Source organism: Ascaphus truei, unplaced genomic scaffold (assembly GCF_040206685.1).
Source record: "Ascaphus truei isolate aAscTru1 unplaced genomic scaffold, aAscTru1.hap1 HAP1_SCAFFOLD_1365, whole genome shotgun sequence".
In the NCBI taxonomy this organism is placed as follows: Eukaryota; Metazoa; Chordata; class Amphibia; order Anura; family Ascaphidae; genus Ascaphus; species Ascaphus truei.
Window position 1 is genome coordinate 1,985 of NW_027454244.1, and position 18,133 is coordinate 20,117.

General features: G+C 47.2%; 1 protein-coding gene across 1 annotated transcript; it reads left to right on the forward strand.

Moving 5' to 3' along the window:
- The first annotated feature begins 8,260 nt into the window (after window positions 1–8,260).
- Window positions 8,261–15,248, forward strand: UPK2 (uroplakin 2). The gene is made up of 5 exons (XM_075581485.1): window positions 8,261–8,389; window positions 9,697–9,822; window positions 10,291–10,423; window positions 11,713–11,780; window positions 14,543–15,248. The coding sequence occupies exons 1-5, from the start codon at window positions 8,335–8,337 to the stop codon at window positions 14,674–14,676; spliced, it is 516 nt and encodes a 171-aa protein (XP_075437600.1). The 5' UTR covers window positions 8,261–8,334; the 3' UTR covers window positions 14,677–15,248.
- Window positions 15,249–18,133: the final 2,885 nt, after the last annotated feature.

Genomic DNA, 18,133 nt, shown 5'->3' on the forward strand with positions numbered 1-18,133 from the left:
ATAATATATGGTGGTAAATATCCCATATTTTGAGTCATTCTTTTGATATTTCCCCCCTCAAACCATTTGTTAAACAGCAGTGACAACCATTCCTTAAAAGAATTTCTCCATATACTTTTTTGTGAGAAAATCCCCTGAAAATTAAAACATAGGAATACTAAATTAAAAAATAACTCCGGATTCACCATATTAAGACCTCCCTTATTTCTAGGCCTGCAAGTGATGTGTCTGCTCACTAAATTGGGTCTGTTTCCCCACAGCATCTGAAAGAAAAAAAAATTATTTAAAGAAACCACAACTTTCTCAGGCGGGGGAAATATGAAACTTAAATAGATGAAAATAGACAGTAAAAAAGTTTTAACAATCCTGATTTTGCTCTCAAAATTTTTTTCCAATGTTTCCACCTGGTAACTTTGGCTTTGCATATGCTAAGTTTTTCTTCCCAGTTTTGTTCACCAGAATCCTGACTATTAAATTTGATCCCCAAAATGTGAATATTTTCAGGCTCGTACTTAAATCCAGATGGGAGCTCAAATTTATTTTCTTTTTTTCCTATCCACAGTGCAATGGACTTACTTTTATTTATCTGGGAATCTGAGATGTCAGAGTATTTTTTAAATTCAGAAAGTACACTTTCATAACATTTTCTTGATGTTATTTGAATAGATACATCATCTGCATACGCAATAAATTTTATACAAATATTTGGTATTTGCAGGATGTCTCTATTACCTTCTATCATACTTAAAAAAGGGTCTATAGCAAACACACATAGTAAGGGGCTGAGTGGACATCCTTGACGAGCTCCTGATCTAATACGAAAGCAGCATCCAATCCAGCCATTTACTATTGGTTTCCCCTCAGCTTTGTCTTATAGAGTTTTCAACCACGATATGAACTGAGTTGGCAAACCATAAGGCTGAGTCCATGGTGACTGCAGTCGTGCGGAGGCGCGCTGAGGCTGAGGGAAAGCGGGTGCTTTCCCTGGCCTTAGTTCCCGCGCCGTCCGGGGGCGTGTCGGGGGGGCGGGCCAGTGACATCACGGAGCTGGTTCGCCCTCATTGGGTGAACCGCTCACGTGACCGGTCCTGCGCTCCCATGAGCGCTCAACCGAAAAAAAAATTAACAGCTACGCCTCCGCACGCCTGCGGACGCGTGCGCGAGCCCCTGCTAAAGCCGCTCTCATTGCGGCTGCAGGGGCTCACTGACAAGCGTCAGAACAGCCTAAGTCTCTAAGACTTTAAAAAGATACAAATGATTGACTATCAAAGGCCTTCTCCTGATCTAAATTAACAATGTAACCTTCTAAGGCCCCACTTTTTGCCTGTTCAAATATCTCTCTGACACTAATAAGAGAGTTGGCAATTCTCCTTCCTTGGAATCCCACAGGACTGGCTCGTACTTATGAGCGTTTCTGCCACAGACCCCAACCTGGTACACAAAATCTTTGCTAGAATTTTATAATCCGTATTCAATAACGCTATTGGGTGCAAGTTTTTTATATCTCTACTGTCACCTTTTTTATACAGTAAAGTTAATATGGACAGACTGCGAGGATGATAATCCGGTCTCATTCAAAGCCTCATTGTACCGATCGCTCAGTACTGGGCTCAGAACCTCACAGAAAAACTGATAAAACTCAGAAGTTAAGCATCAGAACCAGGAGTTTTATTTTTCCCCAAGGATCTGATAGCTGTTTCTACCTCCGTTACAGAGATGGGGGAAACTATGGCCGCACAATCCTCTGGTTCTAATTTAGGTGTATTACATTGTTTTAATATTTTGTCAATGCTGCTTTTTGCTATCTTTTTCCCATTAAATAACTTCTCATAGAAAGACGTCACCAAGCCAAGTAATTTCGCCGGATCTGTGACAGATTCCTGCTTTTCATCCCATAACTTGTATAAATCTCTCTTCTGTTTCCTTTCTTTACACTGCTCAAAAATATCAGGTGTGAAACGTGCAAAATCCCCACATTCCCCCTCGTGGATCAGGGAGGAGAGGCGATTATACTGTAACTCCTTCATTTGTCCTTTTATCTGACGGATATATTCTGCCTTTATCTCTTCCCCGCTTTGTATTACAGAAAAAGCGCGATATAATTTCAGTCTGAGTGACAAATATTTTTTATACTTCAAACTATGATAATTACGTGCTTCCTTCTTGGAAAAAAGCTTAATTTCGTGCTTTGTTTCCTCCCACCATGCACCAGAGTTTTCATACAAGCTTTTTAATGTTAACCTGGCTTCCAGGAGATCTTTACACCTAGCTACGGTCTTATCACACTTTAGGATATTGGCATTAAATAAGCCCTGGTTCCAACTCCTCTCCCTCCTCCAGGGCCTGCAGAAATCTTGGCTCACAGCACCTCCCCTTCCTGTGTGTGAGTGGTAGGTTGGCACTGCCGCTGCCCGCGCTGTACCTGCGCTGTGTATACATGTCATGGTGTAGTAGTGTGTGTGAGGGGGAGGCTGGCACTGCTGCCGCTGCCCGCGCTGTACGTGTGCTGTGTATACATGTCATGGTGTAGTAGTGTGTGTGAGGGGGAGGCTGGCACTGCTGCTGCCCGCGCTGTACCTGTGCTGTGTGTACATGGTGTAGTAGTGTGTGTGAGGGGAGGCTGGCACTGCCGCTGCCCGCGCTGTACCTGTGCTGTGTATACATGTCATGGTGTAGTAGTGTGTGTGAGGGGGAGGCTGGCACTGCTGCCGCTGCCCGCGGTGTACCTGTGCTGTGTATACATGTCATGGTGTAGTAGTGTGTGTGAGGGGGAGGCTGGCACTGCCGCTGCCCACACTACCTGTTCTGTGTATACATGGTGTAGTAGTGTGTGTGAGGGGAGGCTGGCACTGCCGCTGCCCACACTGTACCTGTTCTGTGTATACATGGTGTAGTAGTGTGTGTGAGGGGGAGGCTGGCACTGCCGCTGCCCGCGCTGTACCTCCTACTGTCTCTGTACGTTCCTCCTACATACCAATTAGATTGTAAGCTCCTCGGAGCAGGGACTCCTCTTCCTAAATGTTACGTTTGTCTGAAGACCTTATTCCATGACCTGTTATTTATATTATTTGTTATTTATATGATTACCACATGTATTACTAATGTGAAGGCTATGTACATTAATGGCGCTATACAAATAAAGACATACAATACAATACCTGTGCTGTGTATACATGTCATGGTGTAGCAGTAGTGTGTGTGAGGGGGAGGTTGGCACTGCCGCTGCCTGCTCTGTGTATACATGTCATGGTGTAGTAGTAGTGTGTGTGAGGGGGAGGTTGGCACTGCCGCTGCCTGCTCTGTGTATACATGTCATGTTGTAGTAGCAGTAGTAGTAGTGTGTGTGAGGGGGAGGTTGGCACTGCCGCTGCCTGCTCTGTGTATACATGTCATGTTGTAGTAGTAGTAGTAGTAGTGTGTGTGTGAGGGGGAGGTTGGCACTGCCGCTGCCTGCTCTGTGTATACATTTCATGGTGTAGTAGTGGTGTGTGTGAGGGGGAGGTTGGCACTGCCGCTGCCTGCTCTGTGTATACATGTAATGGTGTAGTAGTGGTGTGTGTGAGGGGGAGGTTGGCACTGCCTGCTCTGTGTATACATGTCATGGTGTAGTAGTAATGTGTGTGAGGGGGAGGTTGGCACTGCCGCTGCCTGCTCTGTGTATACATTTCATGGTGTAGTAGTAATGTGTGTGAGGGGGAGGTTGGCACTGCCGCTGCCTGCGCTGTGTATACATGTCATGGTGTAGTAGTGGTGTGTGTGAGGGGGAGGTTGGCACTGCCGCTGCCTGCTCTGTGTATACATGTCATGTTGTAGTAGTAGTAGTGTGTGTGTGAGGGGGAGGTTGGCACTGCCGCTGCCTGCTCTGTGTATACATTTCATGGTGTAGTAGTAATGTGTGTGAGGGGGAGGTTGGCACTGCCGCTGCCTGCTCTGTGTATACATTTCATGGTGTAGTAGTAATGTGTGTGAGGGGGAGATTGGCACTGCCGCTGCCTGCTCTGTGTATACATTTCATGGTGTAGTAGTAATGTGTGTGAGGGGGAGGTTGGCACTGCCGCTGCGTGTGCGGTGTATACATGTCATGGTGTAGTAGTGGTGTGTGTGAGGGGGAGGTTGGCACTGCCGCTGCCTGCTCTGTGTATACATGTCATGGTGTAGTAGTGGTGTGTGTGAGGGGGAGATTGGCACTGCCGCTGCCTGCTCTGTGTATACATGTCATGGTGTAGTAGTAATGTGTGTGAGGGGGAGGTTGGCACTGCCGCTGCCCGCACTGTGTATACATGGTGTAGTAGTAGTGTGTGTGAGGGGGAGGTTGGCACTGCCGCTGCCTGCTCTGCGTATACATGTCATGGTGTAGTAGTGGTGTGTGTGAGGGGGAGGTTGGCACTGCCGCTGCCTGCTCTGTGTATACATGTCATGGTGTAGTAGTAATGTGTGTGAGGGGGAGGTTGGCACTGCCGCTGCCTGCTCTGTGTATACATGTCATGGTGTAGTAGTGGTGTGTGTGAGGGGGAGGTTGGCACTGCCGCTGCCTGCTCTGTGTATACATGTCATGGTGTAGTAGTGGTGTGTGTGAGGGGGAGGTTGGCACTGCCGCTGCCTGCCCTGTGTATACATGTCATGGTGTAGTAGTAGTGTGTGTGAGGGGGAGGTTGGCACTGCCGCTGCCTGCTCTGTGTATACATGTCATGTTGTAGTAGCAGTAGTAGTAGTGTGTGTGAGGGGGAGGTTAGCACTGCCGCTGCCTGCTCTGTGTATACATGTCATGTTGTAGTAGTAGTAGTAGTAGTGTGTGTGTGTGAGGGGGAGGTTGGCACTGCCGCTGCCTGCTCTGTGTATACATTTCATGGTGTAGTAGTGGTGTGTGTGAGGGGGAGGTTGGCACTGCCGCTGCCTGCTCTGTGTATACATGTAATGGTGTAGTAGTGGTGTGTGTGAGGGGGAGGTTGGCACTGCCTGCTCTGTGTATACATGTCATGGTGTAGTAGTGGTGTGTGAGGGGGAGGTTGGCACTGCCGCTGCCTGCTCTGTGTATACATGTCATGTTGTAGTAGCAGTAGTGTGTGTGTGAGGGGGAGGTTGGCACTGCCGCTGCCTGCTCTGTGTATACATTTCATGGTGTAGTAGTAATGTGTGTGAGGGGGAGATTGGCACTGCCGCTGCCTGCTCTGTGTATACATTTCATGGTGTAGTAGTAATGTGTGTGAGGGGGAGGTTGGCACTGCCGCTGCGTGTGCGGTGTATACATGTCATGGTGTAGTAGTAATGTGTGTGAGGGGGAGGTTGGCACTGCCGCTGCGTGTGCGGTGTATACATGTCATGGTGTAGTAGTGGTGTGTGTGAGGGGGAGGTTGGCACTGCCGCTGCCTGCTCTGTGTATACATGTCATGGTGTAGTAGTAATGTGTGTGAGGGGGAGGTTGGCACTGCCGCTGCCCGCACTGTGTATACATGGTGTAGTAGTAGTGTGTGTGAGGGGGAGGTTGGCACTGCCGCTGCCTGCTCTGCGTATACATGTCATGGTGTAGTAGTGGTGTGTGTGAGGGGGAGGTTGGCACTGCCGCTGCCTGCGCTGTGTATACATGTCATGGTGTAGTAGTAATGTGTGTGAGGGGGAGGTTGGCACTGCCGCTGCGTGTGCGGTGTATACATGTCATGGTGTAGTAGTAATGTGTGTGAGGGGGAGGTTGGCACTGCCACTGCCTGCTCTGTGTATACATGTCATGGTGTAGTAGTAATGTGTGTGAGGGGGAGGTTGGCACTGCCGCTGCCTGCTCTGTGTATACATGTCATGGTGTAGTAGTGTGTGTGTGAGGGGGAGGTTGGCACTGCCGCTGCCTGCTCTGCGTATACATGTCATGGTGTAGTAGTGTGTGTGTGAGGGGGAGGTTGGCACTGCCGCTGCCTGCTCTGTGTATACATGTCATGGTGTAGTAGTGGTGTGTGTGAGGGGGAGGTTGGCACTGCCGCTGCCCGCACTGTGTATACATGTCATGTTGTAGTAGTAGTGTGTGTGAGGGGGAGGTTGGCACTGCCGCTGCCCGCTCTGTGTATACATGTCATGGTGTAGTAGTAGTGTGTGTGAGGGGGAGGTTGGCACTGCCGCTGCCTGCTCTGTGTATACATGTCATGGTGTAGTAGTAGTAGTGTGTGAGGGGGAGGTTGGCACTGCCGCTGCCTGCTCTGTGTATACATGTCATGGTGTAGTAGTAGTAGTAGTGTGTGAGGGGGAGATTGGCACTGCCGCTGCCTGCGCTGTGTATACATGTCATGGTGTAGTAGTAATGTGTGTGAGGGGGAGGTTGGCACTGCCGCTGCCTGCTCTGTGTATACATGTCATGGTGTAGTAGTAGTAGTGTGTGAGGGGGAGATTGGCACTGCCGCTGCCTGCGCTGTTTATACATGTCATGGTGTAGTAGTAGTGTGTGTGAGGGGGAGGTTGGCACTGCCACTGCCCGCACTGTGTATACATGGTGTAGTAGTAGTGTGTGTGAGGGGGAGGTTGGCACTGCCGCTGCCTGCTCTGCGTATACATGTCATGGTGTAGTAGTAATGTGTGTGAGGGGGAGGTTGGCACTGCCGCTGCCTGCGCTGTGTATACATGTCATGGTGTAGTAGTAATGTGTGTGAGGGGGAGGTTGGCACTGCCGCTGCCTGCGCTGTGTATACATGTCATGGTGTAGTAGTAGTGTGTGTGAGGGGGAGGTTGGCACTGCCGCTGCCTGCGCTGTGTATACATGTCATGGTGTAGTAGTAGTGTGTGTGAGGGGGAGGTTGGCACTGCCGCTGCCTGCTCTGTGTATACATGTCATGGTGTAGTAGTAGTAGTGTGTGAGGGGGAGGTTGGCACTGCCGCTGCCTGCGCTGTGTATACATGTCATGGTGTAGTAGTAGTGTGTGTGAGGGGGAGGTTGGCACTGCCGCTGCCCGCACTGTGTATACATGGTGTAGTAGTAGTGTGTGTGAGGGGGAGGTTGGCACTGCCGCTGCCTGCTCTGCGTATACATGTCATGGTGTAGTAGTAATGTGTGTGAGGGGGAGGTTGGCACTGCCGCTGCCTGCTCTGTGTATACATGTCATGGTGTAGTAGTAGTAGTGTGTGAGGGGGAGGTTGGCACTGCCGCTGCCTGCGCTGTGTATACATGTCATGGTGTAGTAGTAGTGTGTGTGAGGGGGAGGTTGGCACTGCCGCTGCCCGCACTGTGTATACATGGTGTAGTAGTAGTGTGTGTGAGGGGGAGGTTGGCACTGCCGCTGCCCGCACTGTGTATACATGGTGTAGTAGTAGTGTGTGTGAGGGGGAGGTTGGCACTGCCGCTGCCTGCGCTGTGTATACATGTCATGGTGTAGTAGTAATGTGTGTGAGGGGGAGGTTGGCACTGCCGCTGCCTGCGCTGTGTATACATGTCATGGTGTAGTAGTAGTGTGTGTGAGGGGGAGGTTGGCACTGCCGCTGCCTGCGCTGTGTATACATGTCATGGTGTAGTAGTAGTGTGTGTGAGGGGGAGGTTGGCACTGCCGCTGCCTGCTCTGTGTATACATGTCATGGTGTAGTAGTAGTAGTGTGTGAGGGGGAGGTTGGCACTGCCGCTGCCTGCGCTGTGTATACATGTCATGGTGTAGTAGTAGTGTGTGTGAGGGGGAGGTTGGCACTGCCGCTGCCCGCACTGTGTATACATGGTGTAGTAGTAGTGTGTGTGAGGGGGAGGTTGGCACTGCCGCTGCCTGCTCTGCGTATACATGTCATGGTGTAGTAGTAATGTGTGTGAGGGGGAGGTTGGCACTGCCGCTGCCTGCTCTGCGTATACATGTCATGGTGTAGTAGTAATGTGTGTGAGGGGGAGGTTGGCACTGCCGCTGCCTGCTCTGTGTATACATGTCATGGTGTAGTAGTAGTAGTGTGTGAGGGGGAGGTTGGCACTGCCGCTGCCTGCGCTGTGTATACATGTCATGGTGTAGTAGTAGTGTGTGTGAGGGGGAGGTTGGCACTGCCGCTGCCCGCACTGTGTATACATGGTGTAGTAGTAGTGTGTGTGAGGGGGAGGTTGGCACTGCCGCTGCCCGCACTGTGTATACATGGTGTAGTAGTAGTGTGTGTGAGGGGGAGGTTGGCACTGCCGCTGCCAGCACTGTTTATATAAGTGCCTGTATACATGCAGGACCAGGTGGGGGGGGGGGGGGGAAGACGAATTTCCAGCATGTCCACATTCCTCCCCCCAAGCGCTCTGATTGGCCGGCCTGGGGCAGGTGAAACTCACCTGGGGGCAGGTAACTCTGAGTCTCTGGCATTGTGTGTGCAGACGGGTGAGAGGTGAAGTCACAGAGCGTTATCACCATGCAGGACCTGGGCATCGTCACCGCGCTCCTCCTTATCTCTGCCGCCGCTGCCCGTAAGTCTGGGGGACACAGGAGGGAGGGATACATAGTCAATATTACTGCCATGGCACCTGCACATTCTGGAGCGTTGTACAACGGACGCGCGAGGTCGAAAGCATCCATTATTTAACGGTGGGAACAAGAGCCGGACTGCTCAGTGCTCACAAGAGCTCGCAATCTGAAATGATGAGGCTAAACAGCGCATAGGTATATGGCGCCCGCATACGATGTAGAGCAGTACAACGGGATAGAGGTGAATGCAGTGTGATAATGACCTCCTTGCAGGCACACGAGCTGAGCAGTAAGTAATACAAGTTACCTCTCATTTCCACGCGTGTCCTGGGCACAGCGTTGGGATAACAAATACACGGTTACATTAAATGAATAGGGTTATACATTATATATAAAGACATTGCATGCACAGTCACAGGTAATATATGTTATGGGCGTATATGTAACAGTTAAGAGACTACCTATGTGACCTGCAGAACTTGCAATCTAAAAATCTATTGCTCATGTACAGTTGTATGGCTCCTGCATGTTCCGCGGTGTAGTACAAAGGTAGAGATAAGATAGATATAAAGAACAGTAACTGAATGTCACAGGGTCAAAGAGCTTACAATCTAAAACAACAATCTCCCGTTTTTTAAAGGGTTATTGCTAGTGACAAGGACGTGGTTAATGGGTTAAAGGGTCAGTCCTACATAGGGGTAAAGTGACCTAATGACAGGGACGTGTGAAATGGGTTAAAGGGTCAGTCCCACATAGGAGCAAAGTGACCTAATGACGAACATGTTTAATGGGTTAAAGGGTCAGTCCCACGTAGGAACAAAGTGACCAAATGACAGGGACGTGTTTAATGGGTTAAAGGGACAGTCCCACGTTGGAACAAAGTGACCAAATGACAGGGACGTGTTTAATGGGTTAAAGGGTCAGTCCCACGTAGGAGCAAAGTGACCTAATGACAGGGACGTGTTTAATGGGTTAATGAGTCAGTCCCACGTACAACACACCAAAAACCTATTCATGAAATTATTTCCCACTATAATAACGTCCCTATAACCCGCCCTCACGGCCCTCTCTGCTGTGCCCCAATATCTCCTTTGTATTGCACAGCAGGCCCCTCTTGCACTAAAGGGGTTAAACAGTACCACTACTGTATGGCTCAGTAACAATGCAGATTGGAGTATTAATAGGCATAGAGCAGCCCCCTCTACTGCTGAGTACTGAGTATTGCACGTTGTTGGGGAAGCTGCACGGATTCCAGCGATGCAGGGATCGAGGGTTGCATGAATAATTATTCTCCTGTCTTCTCTGACAGAGTTTCCCGTTTCCCTCTCCTCCGATCCGCTCTCGACGTCTGTGCTACTCTCCCTGCCGGGCTGTGAGTACACGGGGAAGGTCGCAGAACTCAACATCAAGAACAGCGCCAATGTTATAATACAAGGTATGAGTCACACCCACTACATGCAAAGCTTGAAACATACTGCTGTTAGTCACTGTGACACGCTGCTCTGCGTGTCACAGATACACGCTGCTCTGCGTGTCACAGATACACGCTGCTCTGCGTGTCACAGATACACGCTGCTCTGCGTGTCACAGATACACGCTGCTCTGCGTGTCACACATACACGCTGCTCTGCGTGTCACACATACACGCTGCTCTGCGTGTCACACATACACGCTGCTCTGCGTGTTACAGATACACGCTGCTCTGCGTGTCACAGATACACACTGCTCTGCGTGTTACAGATACACACTGCTCTGTGTGTTACAGATACACACTGCTCTGTGTGTTAGATACGCACTGCTCTGCATGTTAGATACGCACTGTTCTGCGTGTTACAGATATGCGCCGCTTTGCGTGTTAGACACACGCTGCACTGTCTTACTGCACGCTCCGTGTCCCCTGTAGCTCCCTCCTTCCAGGTCCCGCAGTGCCGCATGAAACGTGACGTGGTTGTGGTCGGGGACTCTCTGTCCGGTAATCTGCAGATGATGAATTTGGGCTACCAGGTCACCAACCTTATGCCCAACTCCAATTACACGTGAGTCTCACGCGTGTCTGCATGCCCACGCACGTGCCTTTGTGTCCGGCTCCAGGACGCTGCCTATTCCAGACCATAAAATATCCCTCGCTGCTAAATTATTCAGTGTCTCACTCCGATATGTGATGGGTGCTTTAAAAATGGCCGCCATTGTAGATATTCTGTGATCCCTGCTGGGTCAGATCATACAATAAAAGACCTGTTCAGAACACGCACACATAACATACATAGGATCATGTACAACTTGCTGCATATACTTTATGGTAGTTACATAGTAGATGAGGTTGAAAAAAGACGTAGGTCCATCAAGTTCAACCTATGCTAAATTTAGACAACAGATACTTTGTCCTATATCTATACTTACTCATTGATCCAGAGGAAGGCAAACAAAAAACCCCATTAAGGGGAAAAATGAATTCCTTCCTGACTCCAAGAATTGGCAATCGGATTAATCCCTGGATCAACATCCTTCCCATGTATACTTATTTGGTATATCCCTGAAAACCTTTCCCATCTAAAAGATGTCCAACCTTTTTTTGAACAAATCTATTGTATCTGCCATCACAGTCTCCATGGGTAATGAATTCCACATTTTAACTGCCCTTACTGTAAAGAACCTTTTCCTTTGTTGCTGGTGAAATCTCCTTTCCTCCAACCTTAAGGGATGCCCCGAGTCCTTTGTACTGCCCGTGGGATGAATAGTTCTTTTGAAAGCTCCTTGTATTGTCCCTGAATATATTTGTATATAGTTATCATATCCCCTCTTAGTCGCCTCTTTTCTAATGTAAATAATTCTAATTTAGCTAGCCTCTCCTTAGAAGTTAGATTGTCCATCCCCTTTATTAATTTGGTGGCTCTTCTCTGCACTCTCTCTAGTTCCATAATGTCTTTTCTTAGGATTGGTACCCAAAATTGCTTTGTAAAGGGGCATAATTATGTTTACTTCCCTTCCATCCATTGCCCGTTTGATGCAAGATAAGATCTTGTTTGCCTTTGCAGCTGCTGCCTGACATTGGGCACTATTGCTAAGCCTGCTGTCTACAAGCACTCCTAAATCCTTCTCCATCAAGGATTCCCCCAATATATCTCCATTTAATTTGTAAGTCGCCTTTTTATTCTTGCATCCCAAATGCATAACCTTACATTTATCTGTATTAAACCTCATCTGCCATTTACCTGCCCAAGTTTCCAGTCTCTCCAAGTCCTTCTGAAGAGAAATTACATATAATGGGACTAAGTATAACATATATGTAGGTGTGACCAAGCTAACATGTGACTGTGTCTTCCAGGGCCTATTATGTTGTTATAGACACATCTAATGTGACCAGCAAAAGCCTCAACTTCACCACAGAGAATGGTGAGTATACACACATGTGACATGTAAGCGTGTACATGTAACATGTATAACAATGTGCAACTGCATGGGTGTAAGAGAAACCAGTGTGCAACACAGTAACACGTGTGTAAAAACAAACATAAATGTAACGCAGTAAGATGTAAACAACACAGGAACATACAGGTGATCACATGTAACATACAGATACAAAGATTACAATTGATATACAGGTGCAAAGATAACATGTAAAGATACATGTAATATACAGATATGATAGAAAGGTGACATGTAACATGCATATATATTATATGGATAACATGTACCATACATATTTAACATGTAATATGACATGTTTCATAGCAGTAACATGAAATATCCCATTTACCATGCAGATATAACATGTAATATCCTATGTACCATACAGAGATAATATACAGATAACGTGTAATATACAGACATAATATAGATAACATGTACCATACATATAACATATATCACATGTACCATACAGATATAATGTATAGATAACATATACTGTTCAGATATAACATATAATATCACATGATCCAGAGATAATATACAGATGACATGTACCATACATATATCACATGTACCATACGTATATCACATGTAGCATACCTATAAAAAATGTAATATCACATGTGCCAGAGCTAATACACAGATGACATGTAGCATACATATATAACATGTACTATCACATGTGCCAGAGATAATACACAGATGACATGTAGCATACATATATAACATGTAATATCACATGTAGCATGCATACATACATACATATATATGTAATATCACATGTAGCATACATATATATGTAATATCACATGTACCACACATATAACATGTAGCATACATATATAACATGTAAAATGACATATTGTATACATATACAACGTGATATCACATGTACCAAACATATAACATGTCATATAACATGTAGCATACATATATAACATGTAAAATGGCATATTGTATACATATGACAAGTAGCATACATATAAAACATGTGATATCACATGTAGCATACATATATAACATGTAATATCACATGTACCAAACCTATAACATGTCATATAACATGTAGCATACATATATAACATGTAATATGACATGTCGTATACATATGACATGTAGCATACATACAAAACATGGGATATCACATATAGCATACATATATAACATGTAATATCACATTTACCACATATAACATGTAATATCACATGTACCACACATATAACATGTACTGTTGCTAGTAGCATACATATAACATGTAATATCACATGTACCAAACATATAACATGTAATATCGCAAGTAGCATACATATATAACATGTAATATCACATGTAGCATGCATACATACATACATATATATGTAATATCACATGTAGCATACATATATATGTAATATCACATGTACCACACATATAACATGTAGCATACATATATAACATGTAAAATGACATATTGTATACATATGACAAATAGCATACATATACAACATGTGATATCACATGTAGCATACATATATAACATGTAATATCACATGTACCAAACATATAACATGTCATATAACATGTAAAATGGCATGTTGTATACATATGACAAGTTGCATACATATAAAACATGTGATATCACATGTAGCATACATATATAACATGTAATATCACATGTACCAAACCTATAACATGTCATATAACATGTAGCATACATATATAACATGTAATATGACATGTCGTATACATATATGACATGTAGCATACATATAAAACATGGGATATCACATGTAGCATACATATATAACATGTAATATCACATTTACCACATATAACATGTAATATCGCATGTAGCATACATATATATATATAACATGTAATATGGCATGTAGCATACATAAATAACATGTAATATGGCATGTATCATACATATATAACATGTAATATGGCATGTAGCATACATGTATATAACATGTAATATGGCATGTAGCATACATAAATAACATGTAATATCGCATGTAGCATACATTTATAACATGTAATATCGCATGTTGCATACATATATATAATGTAATATCGCATGTTGCATACATATATGGCATGTAGCATACATAAATAACATGTAATATGGCATGTAGCATACATTTATAACATGTAATATCGCATGTAGCATATATATATATATATATATATATATATGTATAACATGTAATATGGCATGTAGCATACCTAAATAACATGTAATATCGCATGTAGCATACATATATATATATATATATATAACATGTAATATGGCATGTAGCATACATAAATAACATGTAATATGGCATGTAGCATACATTTATAACATGTAATATGGCATGTAGCATATATATATATATATATATATATATATATATATATATATATATATATATGTAACGTAATATGGCATGTAGCATACATAAATAACATGTAATATCGCATGTAGCATACATTTATAACATGTAATATAGCATGTAGCATACATATATATAACATGTAATATCGCATGTAGCATACATTTATAACATGTAATATAGCATGTAGCATACATATATATAACATGTAATATCGCATGTAGCATACATTTATAACATGTAATATAGCATGTAGCATACATATATATAACATGTAATATAGCATGTAGCATACATATATATAACATGTAATATCGCATGTAGCATACATATGTATATAACATGTACCACACACACACACACACGTGTCCCTCTCTGTCCCCGCAGTTCTCTCGGCGCCCCCGGAAGTGTTTGCGCGCAGCGGGGGGATGGTGGTAATCACGGTGCTTCTCTCCCTCGCCATGTTCATCCTCATCATTGGACTCATTTGCATCCTCGCCATGGGCGGCCGTAAGAAGTGAGCCCGGGACGGGCTCGGCCAGCACCAGTCGCCCGCCCTTTCCTGCTTCAGCACCCAGGGGGCGTCCTCATGCAAGCCCTGCCAGACTCCGGGGGACTTTTAATATGGCCGACCTTCGTTGCTACCTCACAATCCTATGCCCGTCACCGGGATTTCTTTTTATACATATACTGATTTACGAGTTGTATTTTTGCCGCACACGTCACAAACACGCCCCCTCTCTCTCCCCCCCCCCCCCCCCCCCGGGCCGTTCTACGGGGGTCTTGCTAATTATAAGCAGGTATATTCTGTGTATATAACGCGGACGTTACGGTTTCTCTGCATTTTCACCCCAAATAAAACTTTAAAGGGTTGGGGGCTTTTATGGGATGCTATGGGATTTAAGCTGACTAGTGCTGCAGATCGGGGCGAGCTTGTTATATGGGACAGACGTGGGCGGAGCGCAGAAACCGGACACCCCAATAATAAACCCCAAAGTTATATTGTTTATTAGACGAGGACTTTGTTTTTAGGCACGGGGTGGGGGTGTGGTGTGCGGATCTATTTATAATAAAGGTGTTTAGGATAAACATGGGTCGGCCTTGCTGTTAATGTATCAGTTACTCAGCGTTGGTGACAGTTTAAACAGTGACCCATAGACTGTCCGCTCTCCGGGTGAGTACCCTGCGGCCAGTGGGGTTACATTTCAGGGGCTGCATCTCCCAGTCAGGCTGATGCAAAGATGGCAAATCACACCAATAATACTGCCCCTCCAATGAGTGAGACTGCCCCTCCAATGAGTGAGACTGCCCTCCAATGAGTGAGACTGCCCCTCCAATGAGTGAGACTGCCCCTCCAATGAGTGAGACTGCCCCTCCAATGAGTGAGACTGCCCCTCCAATGAGTGAGACTGCCCCTCCAATGAGTGAGACTGCCCCTCCAATGAGTGAGACTGCCCTCCAATGAGTGAGACTGCCCTCCAATGAGTGAGACTGCCCTCCAATGAGTGAGACTGCCCTCCAATGAGTGAGACTGCCCTCCAATGAGTGAGACTGCCCTCCAATGAGTGAGACTGCTCTCCAATGAGTGAGACTGCCCTCCAATGAGGGAGACTGCCCTCCAATGAGCGAGACTGCCCTCCAATGAGCGAGACTGCCCTCCAATGAGCGAGACTGCGCTCCAATGAGCGAGACTGCCCTCCAATGAGCGAGACTGCCCCTCCAATGAGCGAGACTGCCCTCCAATGAGCGAGACTGCCCTCCAATGTGTGAGACTGCCCTCCAATGAGCGAGACTGCGCTCCAATGAGCGAGACTGCGCTCCAATGAGCGAGACTGCACTCCAATGAGCGAGACTGCCCTCCAATGAGCGAGACTGCCCTCCAATGAGACTGCTCTCCAATGAGCGAGACTGCCCTCCAATGAGACTGCCCTCCAATGAGCGAGACTGCCCTCCAATGAGTGAGACTGCCCCTCCAATGAGTGAGACTGCCCCTCCAATGAGTGAGACTGCCCCTCCAATGAGCGAGACTGCCCTCCAATGAGCGAGACTGCCCTCCAATGAGCGAGACTGCTCTCCAATGAGCGAGACTGCTCTCCCAATGAGTAAGACTGCCCTCCAATGAGTGAGACTGCCCTCCAATGAGACTGCACTGCCCTCCAATGAGCGAGACTGCTCTCCAATGAGTGAGACTGCCCCTCCAATGAGTGAGACTGCCCCTCCAATGAGTGAGACTGCCCCTCCAATGAGTGAGACTGCCCCTCTAATGAGTGAGACTGCCCTCCAATGAGTGAGGCTGCCCTCCAATGAGTGAGACTGCCCTCCAATGAGTGAGACTGCCCCTCCAATGAGTGAGACTGCCCCTCCAATGAGTGAGACTGCCCTCCAATGAGTGAGACTGCCCTCCAATGAGCGAGACTGCCCTCCAATGAGCGAGACTGCCCTCCAATGAGCGAGACTGCCCTCCAATGAGCGAGACTGCCCTCCAATGAGCGAGACTGCGCTCCAATGAGCGAGACAGCCCTCCAATGAGCGAGACTGCCCCTCCAATGAGCGAGACTGCCCCTCCAATGAGCGAGACTGCCCCTCCAATGAGCGAGACTGCCCTCCAATGAGCGAGACTGCGCTCCAATGAGCGAGACTGCGCTCCAATGAGCGAGACTGCCCTCCAATGAGCGAGACTGCCCTCCAATGAGCGAGACTGCCCTCCAATGAGACTGCTCTCCAATGAGCGAGACTGCCCTCCAATGAGACTGCCCTCCAATGAGCGAGACTGCCCTCCAATGAGTGAGACTGCCCTCCAATGAGACTGCTCTCCAATGAGCGAGACTGCCCTCCAATGAGACTGCCCTCCAATGAGCGAGACTGCCCTCCAATGAGTGAGACTGCCCTCCAATGAGTGAGACTGCCCCTCCAATGAGTGAGACTGCCCCTCCAATGAGTGAGACTGCCCCTCCAATGAGCGAGACTGCCCTCCAATGAGCGAGACTGCCCTCCAATGAGCGAGACTGCGCTCCAATGAGCGAGACTGCGCTCCAATGAGCGAGACTGCCCTCCAATGAGTGAGACTGCCCTCCAATGAGACTGCGCTCCAATGAGCGAGACTGCCCTCCAATGAGACTGCCCTCCAATGAGCGAGACTGCCCTCCAATGAGTGAGACTGCCCTCCAATGAGACTGCTCTCCAATGAGCGAGACTGCCCTCCAATGAGACTGCCCTCCAATGAGCGAGACTGCCCTCCAATGAGTGAGACTGCCCTCCAATGAGTGAGACTGCCCCTCCATTGAGTGAGACTGCCCCTCCAATGAGTGAGACTGCCCCTCCAATGAGTGAGACTGCCCCTCCAATGAGCGAGACTGCCCTCCAATGAGCGAGACTGCCCTCCAATGAGCGAGACTGCTCTCCCAATGAGTAAGACTGCCCTCCAATGAGTGAGACTGCCCTCCCAATGAGCGAGACTGCCCTCCAATGAGCGAGACTGCCCTCCAATGAGCGAGACTGCCCTCCAATGAGCGAGACTGCCCTCCAATGAGACTGCACTGCCCTCCAATGAGCGAGACTGCTCTCCAATGAGCGAGACTGCCCTCCAATGAGTGAGACTGCTCTCCCAATGAGTGAGACTGCCCTCCAATGAGTGAGACTGCTCTCCCAATGAGTGAGACTGCCCCTCCAATGAGTGAGACTGCCCCTCCAATGAGCGAGACTGCCATCCAGTGAGCGAGACTCCAATGAGACTGCCATCCAAAAGATTGACACCCTGGTAGTGAGTGAGACAGCGTTATACTGAGTGTGCTGGGCTCCCTGGCAGTGAGACAGCATTATACTGAGTGTGCTGGGCTCCCTGGCAGTGAGACAGCATTATACTGAGTGTGCTGGGCTCCCTGGCAGTGAGACAGCGTTATACTGAGTGTGCTGGGCTTCCTGGCAGTGAGTGAGGCAGCGTTATACTGAGTGTGCTGGGCTCCCTGGCAGTGAGTGAGA